General features: G+C 35.0%; 1 protein-coding gene across 1 annotated transcript in view; it reads left to right on the forward strand.

Moving 5' to 3' along the window:
• Positions 1 to 16,273, forward strand: part of FAF1 (Fas associated factor 1) — a 172,037-nt gene that overhangs the window by 76,396 nt on the left and 79,368 nt on the right. The window contains exon 8 of the mRNA XM_075759441.1: positions 9,634 to 9,720. Within this exon, the coding sequence (XP_075615556.1) occupies positions 9,634 to 9,720 (87 nt within the window). The remainder of the gene's footprint in view (positions 1 to 9,633; positions 9,721 to 16,273) is intronic.

Consider the following 16,273-nt stretch of genomic DNA (forward strand, 5'->3'; position numbering starts at 1 on the left):
TCACTTTGAGTGATAATTCAAACCCTAGAAATAATCCTTAAGGCCTGTATGAGTGGGAATCTGACTATATCCAAAATATTCACTATGCTGTAACTCATTAAGACAACTAGTTCCTTAAAAAGGAAGCAACACAGCCAATACAAGATACAGGAAAGTATGATACAGACTTTTTGCTGAAGAATTCACACACTGATTCCTGACAAAGAAAGCGGAACAGATTGAAAGACAAGAGCTGAAAAATTACACTTGTTGGTGCAGTAGTCTGACCATATGCACATGGGACATGGACAAGCTGGGATCAAGCCTGTGTAACTGGCGTGCAGATTTTGTCTTGCTTCCCAACCTTTGTTCATATTTTACCATTTCCCAGTAGTGACAGTAGCTTCTGCCCCTGGCTCTGGTAGATCTGAGAGAAGTTGGGATGCACAGAAAGTGTGTTTAGTAGTTTAAATCATGTTTTCATACCAATTTTAAATAGATTGGATCAAAGTTACTGCTCTTGGTCATGTCCTTAACTTCATGATCAGTAAGTGTCAAGGTATATTTTTCTCCAAGTTACTGATTTTATCACTTGAGATAATTTATTAGGATTATCTATTAAGTGTGCTAAGTATGCAATCCTTGTGAAATTACGTGTCCCTTGACTCCCGATGATCTTTCATCAGGTTAGCCCACATACAAGCTGTTACCCTGGTGCCGTCTTCTATTGCATTTAGTAGACCAGCTGTTTCAACTAGTGTTTTTCATGTCTTTTTTTTAGCTCCAAAGATCGTCAAACTGATCTTAATAATTATACTTTTCTAATTTGTAGTGTTTTTCTAATCTTTTGACTTTGTCCTAGAGATAGCCTAATTCAGCCTGCATATTCTTTATTATATCTGTCTAACTTCAGCTCTATTACAGCCTTGTATACTGCTGCAGCAAAGTCCAAAATAACCCTCTGGATTTCACATAGTTTTCCTACCATGCTTTGTGAAGCACACTGAAATCTGCTGGATGGTGGTAATTAAAAGTAACATTTTTCTATAGTAAAACTAAGGTCTAATTTTTCCTGCCAGATGCAGGATCTTGCATGAGTATGGACCTCTAGAGTTTGTCTCACTATTTTTAAAGGAGTCTTAAAATGTTAATTTTTAATGGAAATGAAATACCTGGTGTCTGGCAATTTATCAATTTTTTTAGAATGTAAAAGCAGTTGGAATTTGGATGGTAACATTAACAATCTGTTTTGGTAATTTTACTGGGTTTTACAGCAAATTAATATCCTTTCTTGGGGGAACAACATTAGAAACTGTATTTACCCTTTATTTTGCAATTGGGTGCTTTGTCAAAAGCGTAGTTGCCTCTTGATAGTGATCTGGTAATAAATGACTTAGTAGCAGTTGCCTGTTGTCTTTCATAATGTGCATAAAGGTCAGTTAAAAGTTTCCATTGAGCAGTGCTGCTTCATTTAGCTTACTACTAAGAATATTTTCTCAAATGGCCATTCTTACTGAATGAAAAAACAAACTAGGACTTCGGAAAGTTTCTTTTCTGTGTCAGTGCACTATATGCAGAACAAACAAACAAACAAAAAACTTCAAGTATTATCATCAGTTTTATTTTGTTAGCAGAAGTCTTTAAGGCGTTTTCAAATAAATTTGTAAAATTGTTTTGGCAGTAAGTCTTTGTTGTTTGATCTCTTTTAACCCTAATCACATCTTCCTTTCAATCTCTAATGTCACAGCTAGCTCACACTCTAATTCTTTCATACTCTATTTTAACTTCATGCTTGTGTGCTACTAAAATTATTTTTTTTCTGGGTTTGGTTTTTTAGATACTCATGTCTCTTGCCTCAATTTCTTAAAAATGTGTTTTCCCTTCTTCTTCTATAGGAATTTGTTTCTTCTTTTAACCTTCTATTAAAAAATTCAAAGGGTCATGTGGTTTTAAGTTCAGAGGGGATTATCACAATTAGGTCTCCTAGGCACTACAAGCAATGAATAATAATAATTATGTAGGCTGAACCTTTGCGCAGTGCAGGCCATATAGCAGCAATCAGTCACTTCTGCATCAAGTTCAGAAGATTGTAACTTGCATTTAGCAGTAACATTCTTCTAGAAGGCTAAGTAATTTTAGCTATTTAAAGATGGACATCAGCAAAGAGGCTTCTTTATTCCACAGAATTAAAATGTGCATGTATGCTGGCGGAAAAGTGAAGCATTGAGAAGTAAACCAACATTTTGAAGACATTGAAACAGTTGTATGTAGAATTTTAATATAATGAATAGTATAATATAGTGAATATACTTAACGGTTGCCCCTTACTGCAGCCCGGGTAAAGGCCAGATCCAAAGCAGGAGCAAAAATTAGTATCTGGTTGCTTGAAGAGAGCTCAGATTAATTCTGAAATCTTGTCTGCATAGGAGGCTGAGGTTGGGAAAATATCTTGCCAAATCTTTGAGGGAACATCCCTTGTGCTTGGAACATCAATGTTTTTAGATTATATTGTAGCTATGTGTGTGTATACATATATATACACACACATATTGCATGAGGCAGTCAGAAGATTCAATGAAGTTTAAATGAATCCTTGATCTTATTTTCTGTTTCAAAATTAACAGGTTTCAACTACAAAAATATACCAGTATGACCTAGTGGACTATTTTATTGTAGGCTGTGGTGATAAGATACTAATTTGCCAGAGACCCATTTAAAAAGGTCAAATGACATCCAAGATGAGTTGGTTCAAGAATGAAATAGAAGATAATGAAGTATTAATAATTGTGAAATCTTTGAAATTAATTTTTTCACAATGTTGTTATTTCTGTTGTTGAAAGGAAACTGCAGAATGCTTCTTTTCAAGTATTTACAAAATGTAATTAAATTTAAATGTATTATCCAGGTCAAAGTCATCTGGTGATACCTAAACTAGATGTGCTTCTGATAACAACTTTTACTTAAGAAAAATTTCTAAATTTATTTGAATAAGTGTTACAGCTCAGAAATACAATTCAGTGAGGATATAAAAGAAGTGGGTAACCTCTCTGAAGGTGTCTCTCAACTGTAGAAGACAGAAGCAGCCAACTAGCTTGGAAAAAAATCAGTTTATTTTTTGAATGTAGGACATTTAACATTTGCCAATAGTATTTCACATTAGTAATTAGGACTATTGGTAGTCCTCAAGAATTTGCATCGGTAAAATGGAATTAATATTTTTGTCTTGGATTTAGTTTGATGATTCACTGTGGTGGATGTAAATCTGAGGGAATGAGGCTGTGAGTGCTTAGTTGGGGAGTAAAGAATCCGTATGCCTTTCTCAAAGTGGTACTGGGGAGTGTCCTTATATCTAGTATCTTATTTTCCTAAATGAGATGTTATTTACTAAAATAATATGGTGAATCATCTCTCAAGTTTTTTGTCTATTTACAGATTCTTTCTCCTGAAAATTTTCTTCCCTCCCCCATTTTAAAATACGTAATAGCGAAATAATACATTAACTTTGCATTGCTTATTCAGCTACTTAATATTTCTTAGTAGTTACCTGTTACACTTAAAGTAGTTACCTCATCACTGAAATTGGACATAGAAAAATATGTTAAAGTATTCATTTGATCCCTAGATATATGAAGTTCTTACTCCACCGTTCCAATGTTTAGAGGCAGAATTCCTGTTCTTCAATATCTTTTCTAGAGACTGAATTTAAAAAATTGGAAACATCAAAAAATGTATATGCCGGGCTTTGCTTTGTGTTCAATGTGACTTAATCTTCTTTGTTTGAACTCTTATCAGCAAAATGTCACAAAAATCACGTGATTTCCCAGACCTAAGTTAATTTGAATTGTTATATAATGAATTCAACAAACTTTCTAGTGAAGATGTTGACACAATATTTGCTGAGTACTGCAGTATGATACAATCCGTTTTTAAGAGTAGTTTAAACTGAGTTTATTTTGGTTCACTGTTCCATAAACTCTAGTGAAAGTTGGATGCATTAGTGTACATAAAATGCGTTTAATTACAGGAAAGCGGTACACCAAAACACTTCTCTGCGCTTAGAAACTTGGTAGATTCTGTCCCTGCTTCCCATGCATCGCTGCCAGATTCCCGATGCTCTTTGCTATCTGGTAGTGGAATTTTGTCTGGCAGAGGTGTTAAAGCCTTTCCTCTGTGGTCTTGAAGACTATCGCTTTAGCTGGTTTTACCTCCTTTCTTTCCATCCTCCTTCACCAAAATGCTTTGCTTACTTTGCATTTCTTTCTGTCATTGCCCCCTCCATATCATTGCTGTCCCCTGAAAATTTTGCTTATTTGTCTTGGCTTCTTCTGTTACAATGTCAAAGTCAAGATTCTGGCTTTACTGTCAGTGCCCCATGCAACCTTGCTCTGTCTGCATGTGATCTCATTTCCCTGCGTCCCCCAACTCACATTCCACATTCCTCACAGTCCTCTGACTTTATTGCTCCTTTTGTCTGCCTTTCATGCACTCATTTTTGCACTGTCTTTCATGCTGCCTATGTGCCTGGAACAGTCTTTAGCATCTCAGCCAATTTACAGCTTTGCATAAATTATATTTAATAATAAGACTAACAAAAGTTCATTATCTACATTATTTCAATTAACTTTGTACCTGCGTAAGCGGAAAACAGCCTGAGGGAAACTACTGTTAAACTTTGTTGTGATTTGTTGTGATTCAAAGATACAGATTCAGGCACGCCAGTTCTTTGATGATTCAGCATAATATTTAATTTTTTTAACAATTTGGTAGGTGTTAGATTTTTTTTTTTTTTGGACAGTAGATTTCAGATTTTTTCTAATTCGGAAATACGAGAATAGCTACTTATTCCTGGCAAGTGAAACCACCAGAGGGGCATCATCATCGCATTACCTGGTACAGGCTCCTTGCTCTGTGATACGTTTTACTTCATTTTATCCTTATCGCATTACCTGGTACAGGCTCCTTGCTCTGTGATACGTTTTACTTCATTTTATCCTTACTAATATGGATGTGGAAGGGCTTTGAATGTTGGATTAGCTTCATATCTACAAACAAAGTGTATCTTTTGTGTTTAAATTTCCTATTAAACATACTCATCTGCTTAAAAAACTAGTGAAAGATAAGAAAGTAAGACTGCCTATATCTGGGAAGTTTTCTCAGTGTGTTGGCTACTTTGACATACGGGTTTTCTTAAAATACTCAAAGTTATTTAATATTTTAATTTCCTGCTAACACCAGTGAAAATGAGCTGAAGGTGTAACTTCATGTGCTTCTCCAGCATCAGTGTATAGCTGCAAGGCAGGGCATTCTGCAGGAATCATACATATTTTTCCAAGTAAAATTGCATCTGGAATATATGGGGGATTTGGATTTTTTTGTTTTGTTTTGTTTAAATGATTGTATTGATACTGTTCACAGCTGAGTTGTGGAACCAAATAGATGTGCCTTTAATTTGTTTTTAAATGATCTCGTATATTCTGGAGATTATAATCTGAAGGGTGGCTGCCATAGTAATGTGCCAGTCACCATGGCGTCTGAACATTATGAAAAGAAATTCTGGGCTGTGCAAAGAGAATGCCACCAATTAGTATTTCAAACTGATCAAAGGTGGGGGACCAAAAAGTTTGCCAATAAATGTAGCTCAGTGGATGGCACTAGAAGTTAAGTTACACAAATTTATAAAGATTTCAGTCCTCCTGTCACTTTCATGTGAATTTATAAATAAAAACCTTAAACCAGACTTCATCCATTTACTACGCTGAGTTTTTTCAGTTGCCTGAAGAGTAGAGCCGTAGGTTATTTCACCGGCCAGCGGAGAGGCAGTTAATGGTTCTGCTTTGTATGAACCCTTAGAACTTTTCCCTCCTTACAGAATTTTTAACTTTAAACTGAAATTAAGTCAGTTGATGAAGAAAAGGGTTTTCTGTACTTGATTGGTAAATATTCCTAGTCTCTAAAACTTTTGGCGGTCTGCTTTCTTAATACTATTCTAGTTATCAAACAAACCTGAAATTAAGTCGTTATTTAAAAGCAAGCTTATTTTATCTTAAATAATTGATTGTGGCTTGTTGTTTCAAAGGGGACTACTTTGGCATGAATTCCAAATCCAGTTATGATCTTAACTCAAGCAGTTTGTTTAATCAAACATTACTCTAATAAGTCTTACATGGTCCTCTACCCAACCGGGCCTGTCTATAACAACTAGTTTATTCTGCGACGAGTTGCTCAACAGATGTCATTCTGGTAGAATAATGCAGCAGAATACTTGTGCGTTGGCTAAAATTACTTCAACTTTGATCACTTTTGTCCAGCACATCAGTCTGGCATTGTGCTTTATACCAACATAACACTTTACCCCGAGCATGCCTTTCAAGCTTAGAATAGCAGAGGAATGTTATTGAATTCAGAGCAGTTACAGATGAGTTAATGAAAGAAGGGAAATACTGTTTTTTTCATAATGCCTTTCTGTTGTACTTTGGAATTAAAAGGGAATTTGAGGAATGTGACTTCTGAGTTATTTATTTTTACTTCTGAAGGCTTTTTGAAAACAGTGTTATGTAGTTGTATTGATCCCACGTTTCTGTAAATAAGTTTCACTTGTTATTTGAAAATAGCTCATTTTAGAGCCTTATATTGTGAAAATAATATCAATAAGACTTTTTGATGTGTAACTGGAGAAGAGTTATCTCACAGGGACAGTTTATCTTGGTATTTAATGCAAGAAAACTAAAATAGCAAGAATCGTATTCTTGTGATCATAGATCAGTATTTTTGCATTTTGATGGGCTGTTGTGGGGTCAGTACAGAGTAATGACATCTCTTTACCTTGATGCTACGGCGAAACAAATACTGCACAGCAGGCTACCTTCTTGTTAAGAAGCGGTGAAGAAAGGCTGTTTGTTTTGAACCGTAGGAATGAGATCATATACCAAGTTCTATAGAGTTCAGTCTTCCATAATTCTGTTTTTCACAGGTCTGTGTATACGTATGCATACGCATGTATATAATGTATATACCACATATATGTGTATTTGAAATGTATTTAAATAAGTTTTTAATAATTAAAGTATATTTATATTTTTTAAAAGCACAATGACATGCTTAAATATGAGGAAGCACGTGGTCTGACTTTCCTCCTTTAGTGAGAGGTGGACTCCAGAGTTGGAAGTAATGAATCTTGCTGTTAGATAATAAATTGAAGCCATTGTTTTCCACTCATCTGTGCAGAATATTTATATTTATGAACCTTTAAACTGATAGTATGGAAGTTGTTATCTGCATAGCCTATATATTAAGTCTATCCAGAAATGTGAGTCAGTTCTTCACAGGTTTTACTAAGGGGCACTTTATTGGTATGAAATACTACTACCACTACTACTACCAGAAGTAGTGAGAATGAGCAACACTAATTGAATGGAGGATCTGAGAACTGGAAATACAGTAATAGCACTGTACTTTGCTCTATATAGGCCCTGAACTTTCTCAGTCATATTTATTTGTTGGCAAACTCATGCAGCAGTGCCATGAAGAGTCTTTTGAAGAACATTGCCCAAATCAACACTTGTGAGCAGGCGTATGTGTGGAAATCCCTGCCTACTCCCTTACCCTCCTTAGGATATTTCCAAGGATTAGAACAGTTCTTTTACCAGTAAATGTCTGCACGTGTATCCTTCATCCATGTATTCATGTGCTTGAACTATGCGAAAAATTTGAAAGAAAGGGTCCAAGCAGCATTTCTCTCTAAAGATGATCAAGAGAAGAGTTTTGGTGCTATTTCACTATGCAAACACATTTTTAGATGAATGTCTGCTGTCAGATGTTGCATATGCATTCTGTACTAAAAATAGATGACAAATTTTGAGGGAATGTATGCACATTCCATATGTTTTTATTACTGTATTACCATCTATTCAAGTCTCAACTGTGCTTCAGTGATAAAGCTATGGCAAATACTGATTAATAGGTAGACTCAAATTTTATAAAATGTCTGTACAGTGGATCGCTTTGTTTTATTGCATTATCACCCTAAGAATGGTAGTTTAGAATCATCTTTCATTCCTTTCTTGAACATGAAACCTTTAAATATATGGGTTATGTTAGTATTTCTCATTTTGACAAATTTCAACTCTCTTCCTGATATTTTTTTTAAACCATTTTTCTGTTCAGAGAAAGTTGTTAACTTAGGGTAAGTGTGCTAAACTGCAAGCAAGGTGCTAGTTTAAAGATCTTTTCTACTGACAACTGTATATAATTCTTTTCAGTTCACAGAATTATTAGTAATACTCATAGCAGAAGTTAGAATACAGTTAATTGTTAGTTCTTTCTAGTTGACAAGAGACAAATGAAAAGCTAAAGAAGGCATCAGAGGACAGGTTTTGGAGTAGTCTTGGCATTTGCTTTAAGTCAACTCTGACCCATTTGCCTTAATGACTTTTGGTTTATTGTGTCGAACACTTGGTTATTGTGTCTGTCAGTGGTAAACTGTACAGCGCTCTTGGAGCTGGGAACAGGACACAGAACTTCTGACTTCCTCAGCCAACGGTCATCTAAAATTTTAGTAAAATGCATCAAACCTTACTTTTATGTAGTTGGGAATGTTTTTCTGGATTTAATACAGTTTGTTGAGATCTGTATTTGGAAATTAAAGTAGACCTGTGAAGATATGGGAGGACCTTGTATTCCCATGCAGCAATTTTATGGAAATCAACCCCAAACCCAACGTTGCTTGCTGTAAGTGTTTTATTGTTCACAGTTCTGGTCCAGCTGGGCAATATTTACATCTGCCAGTTGCTTGTGCAGTCTTTACATTCAGGTATAAGATATTATTCAGAATTTGAGATACTACTCTCTATCCCAAGTTCAAAAATACATCTTTTTCTGATTTAAATAATTGCTTATCACAAAACCGCTGATGAAACATGCCAGCTTTCTTATCTTGTTAATGTTTTTGTGGAAAGAGTTTTGTAACTCTTGTATTTTGCAGTATTCTTGCTGTATTCGATTTTTTTCGACTCTTTCTTCTTTTCCCTCTTCCTTCCATAGCATGAGAAAAGAGTTGATGTAAAAATTAGTTTATTTGCGTTTTGTTAATAAATGTTTGAAATGTATTGTCTTCTTTGGAAATGTGCTTATTAATTCATATTTTCGTGTTTAATATACTCACTTTCGGTTTTGAATCCCCTTTAAGAAACTTACGCAAAACTAGTTGTATTTCTTATTGTGTTAGATGTAGCATGAACCTAACATGTTCAGGTGAAATAGAATACATTAACTAGCAAAACCTATAACAGAATTTGTTATTACCTTCTACTTCCCTTCAGTTTGTTCATTACTTTGTAATACTTTTTACTGTGAAAATTTGTGTTGTGAATTGTTTTATACGTGCATGATGCTGAAGTAATAATGAATTGTTATGAATGATAATTTACAGACTTTAATTTTTTTTCCTTTAACGTAGTTTCTTTAGTTGCTTTTGGCAATACTGTGTGTAAACCCATGGAACAGATCTGAACCTTTGAGTATTGGAGAAACTTGTTTTACAATAATTAGAAAAAATCAAAATAAAAAGCTTGGGATTACGATGAAAATAATGCAATTTTCCTGTATTGCTTTTGTTAGAGCAAGTTCTGATTTTTTCAATTTATATTTTTTTACCAGGTAAAGCGGAATGTGTATGACCTGACTAGTATCCCTGTCCGTCACCAGTTATGGGAAGGCTGGCCTCCTTCTGCCACAGATGACTCAGTAAGTAGCTTTGGTTCTCGTTTCATTTCTTCGTACAAATAGCTGATTTTACTTGGATTTTTGATCAGAATCACCCAATAGCTTTTGCTGTCCCATATGCAGTAACTTAACATTACACATATTCCAGAGCTTTATCTCGAAAGACAGAAATACTAAAGTACTGGATTACTGAAGCACATTTCCATGGAAATTATTCATGTGTATCAAATTCAGTGCGTATTTAAAACGAGAAGGAAACATGTTCCTAGACTGAAGCAAAACTGCACAACATTTGGCAAGTTGAAGTCTATTGCAGTATTGGACTTGAGAAAGAGAGTCCCATTTTTAACATGTACTCTGAGTGCACATTGAGATATTTTACTCAGTAGTGTACATTAGTTCACCGGTACGCTTAAGCCTGTGTCTGGCTTTAAGCAGGAGGTGTTCCTGTTGAAAGCAGTGGAGAGTTTTACTTGCTTTTAAAGTATCTACTTTGATTCTTGTTGGACTAGTAAGAATTTATGTACATTTGCAAGATTACATTTTGAAATCGTAAATAATACCTATACAGTACAATATGTATTCAATTTTTAAATGTATGTTGCAGGTTTTAGAATTACCATTATTTAGAAATGAAAGGAAATCTTAGCTGAGATCAATAGGAACCCTCAGTGACAGAGTCAGCTAACTGTGCATTGCCTACAAATTCATGAAATTGTGGGGCTTAACTGCAGAATTTCATTAAATATTAGACTTGCTTCCTTGCGTGGTTATCCCTACAGTGTATTTTATGTCTTTCAGTCTCACTATGACAATTTTCTTATGTTAGTATGTTCCCAATGCCAGCTAGTGAGGTCTGCTTTTATTAAAAAAAAAAAAAAAAAAAACAAACAAAACAACAAAACCCAAACAAAACAAAAAATATGCCTAAAAGGCTGAAATAATTCTGTAGTTATGTTGTATATAGATTTTGTGACCTGAGAAAAATGGAGGGGAGGGGGGAAGTATTTCTATAAAAATCATTCATTTAAACTAGAGGTTGAACCTGAGTATTCTACAAAGTGAGAATGGAATTGGGATTTACTTTCTCTACGTGTTGGCATTATGTTCAATGCATTACTTTCCTGTCCATTTCTACTCTCTTCTTGTAAAGGGAGAACTGCTGTTTGCATGATAAGTCTGCTGCTTTTTTCTTAACTCTGGATAGAGGATTTATGCCAATCAAAAAAAAAAAAAAAGCAACGACTGTCTGAATTTCTAATATACTTGTAAAATATGTCTGTGGTAGTGTTTGCAGAAACAGTAGTTAAGTTTGAGAGAAGTGGGTAAATCTATGTCCATGTATTCAAGGGCATATCTGAGACGATAGATGTAAGATCTGAAATAACAGCATGGTGTCATGTGGTAATTACAGTCTTTGAAATGTGGATCCATTTTAACATTTTATTAGTTTACATTAGCCCAAAAAGGAACTGGAAACTCAACACTGCTAATCCGTTTTCCCACAGCTGTTAGGTTTTCCCGTATTTCTTTTTTCTCCGCTTTCTTTTGAATAGGATACCTCACATATGTAAAACTCATAAATCTGTTTTAAGTCTGTTTTTACAAGTGACATTGTTGCAGGTGAATTTTTCCCCTTTTCATCTTTAATGAAATTGGTGAATGTTGAGTCATCTGCTCCAAAGCAGGAGAGTCCTCAAAGCTCACTGCTCAAGTCTGGTGCAGCTGAGACTTGTCAGCTGTGTAAACAGATTTGAATGTGTTACCAACAAAAATATAATTAATTTCTGTCTAAAATTGGAGGCCATAGCTTACTATTTATAAAGATTTAATGTCAGCAATGACTATCTGTGATTCTGTGATCTGAACATTTTCTCCTTTGCAAATTAGAAATATTCAGTAATAATTACTTTAGTAATTAGTCATGATGTCTTTAGTTCAGGGGCAAATTTTTAAAATCACTTTTGCCGTCATGAGTTTTTAATTTGCTGTATTGTGTAGTGCTCCGTTGCAATCAAAGAGTTAAACAAAGACTTGATTAAAATACTTTTTCATTTACATGTTATGCAGCATAAGAAATACTTTGTAATACCACAGGAGGTTTTTTCAGTGCAGTTCTCGTTAACCTTTGGCTTAGCAAACAGGACAACTAAATAGACTTCACATAATTGGATTCCTGTATCATCTTGAGTCTCTTATGAACCTGACAGACTACAGTCTTCTGACATTATCAGGAAATTTAGTGGAGTCAATAGTCATTTAAAACATTGTTGCTTCATCTCCCTTCAGAGTTAAGATATGTTCTCTGCTTGTACTGTCTAATGAAATATGGGATACTGTATGAATTGTCAATAACTCTTTCAGATCCTTTTGCACGCTTTCACCAGGGAAATGGGTATCAAAACCTCCACACGCAGGAGAATGTTTTCATGCTGTGTCAGTTTGATTGTGGGAAACAAGGCATACATAGTCAGTGGAAATCTCATGTTCACCATTCGGCAAGGACATATTTTAGCTTTTATCATCCCTGAATAATTTTAACGCCACAAATTATATCTGTTCTGCTCGTTAAAGTTCAAACAATGTAAATGTATGAGTTTAAATCATTCTTTTTTTTAACAAGTTTATGTAAGTAAAACTTTAACTATATTAAAGACTTACTTTATCTGGTTTGGGGTATATATCATCAACTGATATAATGAAGTCTTGAAAATTATCCTAGAAAACTGAAAAATAATTATAATTTGATTTAAATAGATTCACAGTTTGTTCTTAATCTTTATTTTGGCTATCGAAACAACTGTAACATTACTGACCTTGTAAGATGAAAATGAAGCCAGAATAATTTACTAAAATTTCTGAAACGTATTCCGTTTCTCTTTGCTATATTGGCCAAACTTCTGAACTTCCACTGGTAATTACTGCTATTGCCAAGTTGAATGAGCAACCTTCAAATATGCATGTGTTAAAAAAAAAAAACAAATCTGAGATCAGTCATAGGTGACATTTTAGTTACAGGTTTTATGTGGAAGCACTGTGATTTTTATTATATAAGAACAGATGACTTTGTGGATATTAGCATTGCACATGTATATTTGAGGTAAAACTGTTTTCCCCCTCGAGGTCACTGGTTTTTTATTTCTTTCAGCAAGATGAGTTTTTGTCCCTGATGTTTCTGTTCGTTTTGGTAGCATAGAACAGCAATGCCCAATGTGGGAAGGAGGAGAGAGGTTGCTTTTGTGTTGCTTTTGTTCTCGGTATTTAAGCTAAAACTTTTTTCTTAATTAGTTCATTGTCTTAAGTCATTTCAGCCTAGCGATGAGAAATGTCAGCTTCTTCATAAGTAATGACAATGAGCTTGACAAAATGGCAAATGTTTCTGCATGAAAAACATGTAAAACTTTTAGAATGAAGTTTGGAAGGGTAAAGGGGAGAGAGACAAAGACAGAGCATGAAGCACCTGATGTTGTAGCTGTGCCCTTGCATGCAGACCCCGTACAGAGGGACTCAGCATCCGTCTTTCCATCTGCTGTCAGGAACACTTTGTTTCCCTAAACAGTACGGTTGGTCAAGACCTTTTATCCTCACTTCAAGATAAGTAACTGTACTTCTTTACTGTATAGATAAGCCAATGGATATTAGTTTAGGTAGAAGTAGATCTACAACTACAAGTTATTTGGCTGCACTACTGAAGAGTCACGTTTCAGAAGTGACACGTGTAGCCACTAACGTATTGAGGCTCTGAGTCATCCCCTGTGAACACGACCACCTTCAGTTCCGTGACGGCTGTAGCAGATGCGGTTGATGTTCCTTAGCTGAATTTAATAAAGACTTCTAGGTTACAATCAAAATTCTCAAATGCTGATGTATGATCTAATTAGCACTGGTGTTATATTTAGTTATTTCATTGCGAAGTACTAAGCACAGTCTGTCTGCACAGATAGAAATTAAGAATGCCGATAAATAGTGTTCTGGTACAAAGTCAAACCATTTATGATGCTTTTTGGCTGATCTCCAGATTTTTGAAGAGGTTGACTATTAAGCATCTGAGTAATTAGTATTTGGGAGTAGATATTTCTTTCCCTTTCCAGGTCTTACAAAGGCTTTCTGGACAGAAAGTTCATTACCGCATGCTGTCATTGTGATATAAAAACAAGTTGTGAGGTTTACATACACTGGCTGTTTAATTGTAATGGATGCCATGCCTGCATTTACTGGATCATTTGGAATTTTCCCCCTGGAATTGATATGACTAAAGAATGAATAGTCCTGACAGAGAAAGTGTCTATTAATTGGAAGTGTAAAATTGACTACATTTAAATTAAAATATATACATTATTAGAAAATACTCAGCTATTATTTTCTGTGTAAGAATATCATAATTATAATTTGTATTGTCTGTGTTGTTAATTATTTTGTATGTTACTTTGCTCCTGTTCTTATAAATTGCTTGCAGTGGAGTAGTAGAGTGAATCCTTTTAATTTAGATACCTAGAAGAATACTTGCAGTGTGTTTTGCTATGTGGGTTCAGGAATGCGGTAAAGTTTCAATTTAACATTTATACTATAATCCCAGGTTAGTAGCGAAAATAGTTAGACAGTACCCAGTCTTGGAAGTTCATGGTAATCCATGAAGCAGCACATTCATCATTATTAAGAAACAGAAAAGTAGCTGAGTAATTTAATAAACAGTTCCTAAATGTCTTTATTTTAGATGACATTCTGACTTTGACTTATGGCTTGCTTGGATGTTTTTATGTGTGTGAAAGTATCATGAATTATCATGTTCTTTCCTCAGAACAAACAAGGAGGTTACAGTTGTTCCTTCACAATTTTTTTTTACCTCACCCCTTTGTCTATTTTCTATTTATAAAAATCAAGATAAAGTGATTGGAATGAATTTCATTTATATGAAAATTACCATGTCAGGGATAATCAGTTTTGTGTTATGTTTCTACTTTTTTTGTCATAAAAGAATTTATTTAGGATTGTCCAATTTTAAAACATAACTCAAATGAAGTGATCTACACCTATCACCTTGCTTTTGGGAAGGGTTTATTTCCTCACTGTGTGGAAATGACCCTTACAGAAGTGCAAGAAAAAAACCCTATTGTATCATTATATTAAAAATATACAAGTCAGTCCAGTAGCTATGACTTTAAAAAAAACTAAAACAAAACTAAACCCCAACCAACCCAAAACCCCCAGCCTTTCAGTTTTCATCATTCTTAACTATATTGGGTCCTGATGGGGAAAAAACCATTTGTGATGTTCTGCTCACTCTTTTCCATCTTGTGGTCCGGTTTTAATATTGCATTTTTGAGTTGTTAGAGAATCCTGAAAATGAAAAAAATGGGAAGGCGCTCTTCACTTCTGTTTGATGTAAGGATATTTGGATAGCAGTAGCCATGATCACAGAAATCTGGGAAAATTAAGATCACCATTCTTAGTTACCATAAAAAGGGTTCGAGTTTTTATAACTCATTTCATCCATGAATTTAAACGGTCAATAAAATCATAGAATTTTGAGGCTCGTCTCATGTTTCTTATGGGGAGGAACAGCAAGATTGATTTGGATGAACACAGTTGTATTGGGAGTTGGTGAGGTGGTAAGAGTCTGTTTTATGACAGTTTATTGTCACCGATCAAATAGAAATTGCATCTTTGAGAGCAGGTGCTTCTGTTAATCTCTTATCTTTTGGGGAAGGAAGAGACTTCAAAGAAGTGTGTTTAGAGGGGAGTGCAGTTGACTCTACTGTACGTATAATCTGATATTTTCATAACCACTATTTGCCTAGAGCATTGATGGTTTTGCTGAGAGTCCTCCCATCTGACGGTGTAGAGCCTGTCTTTAGAAGAGCAGGTCCGCATGGAGCTTTCTTTCTGTGTCATGGAAGGCTTAAGGAAAATTCCCATAAACAACATACTAGATAAAAGGCAGGTAGCATATCCAAGCTCGTGTCCTGAATTCCTTGTCTGTCCAGACCAGTGCTTCCACTTGCTGTTCAGAGTTGTGCCAAGCACAGAGTGTAATTAAAAGGACTCAAGTTTCCTCATTAGATGATTTAGAGCTTTCATACTGGCATCAGCATATCTGATTTGCTCTGCTGTCCTCTGTTAACTGGTGACAATGCTTTGTGTTCTACAGGGAAGATTTTATAACTTTTACTGAAACTTTACTGCTTTTAGAGAATACAGTCTCTGGCTTTATCTGAGATTCCAGTTGCTCTTTGTAATGAAGAATAACTGCTGTCATGTTGATTTTTTTTTTTTCCTGTTAAGTTTTTATTGCTGCTTTATTAAAGAGGAAAAAAAAATCCAACTATATTTGGTTCCTGTTTGAATATGGCTTGGATTTTGTTGCCGGTTCTTGGGCATAATCAAGTGGAGCAAGATAACGATGTCCTTGTGTTACTTGGTGCACACAGAGACTAGTGCTGATGCTGATTTATTTGCTTATCTAAGGGAAGGCAGGAGGCAAGGAAAGAGAATGATGGTTTTGATGTACCTCCTGTGTCCCATGGATCTCCGTGATCTTTCTGAACTGCAAAATTTGGCTGTTCTGCCCCGACGA

This window comes from Balearica regulorum, chromosome 8, assembly GCF_011004875.1.
Source record: "Balearica regulorum gibbericeps isolate bBalReg1 chromosome 8, bBalReg1.pri, whole genome shotgun sequence".
Lineage (NCBI taxonomy): Eukaryota > Metazoa > Chordata > Aves > Gruiformes > Gruidae > Balearica > Balearica regulorum.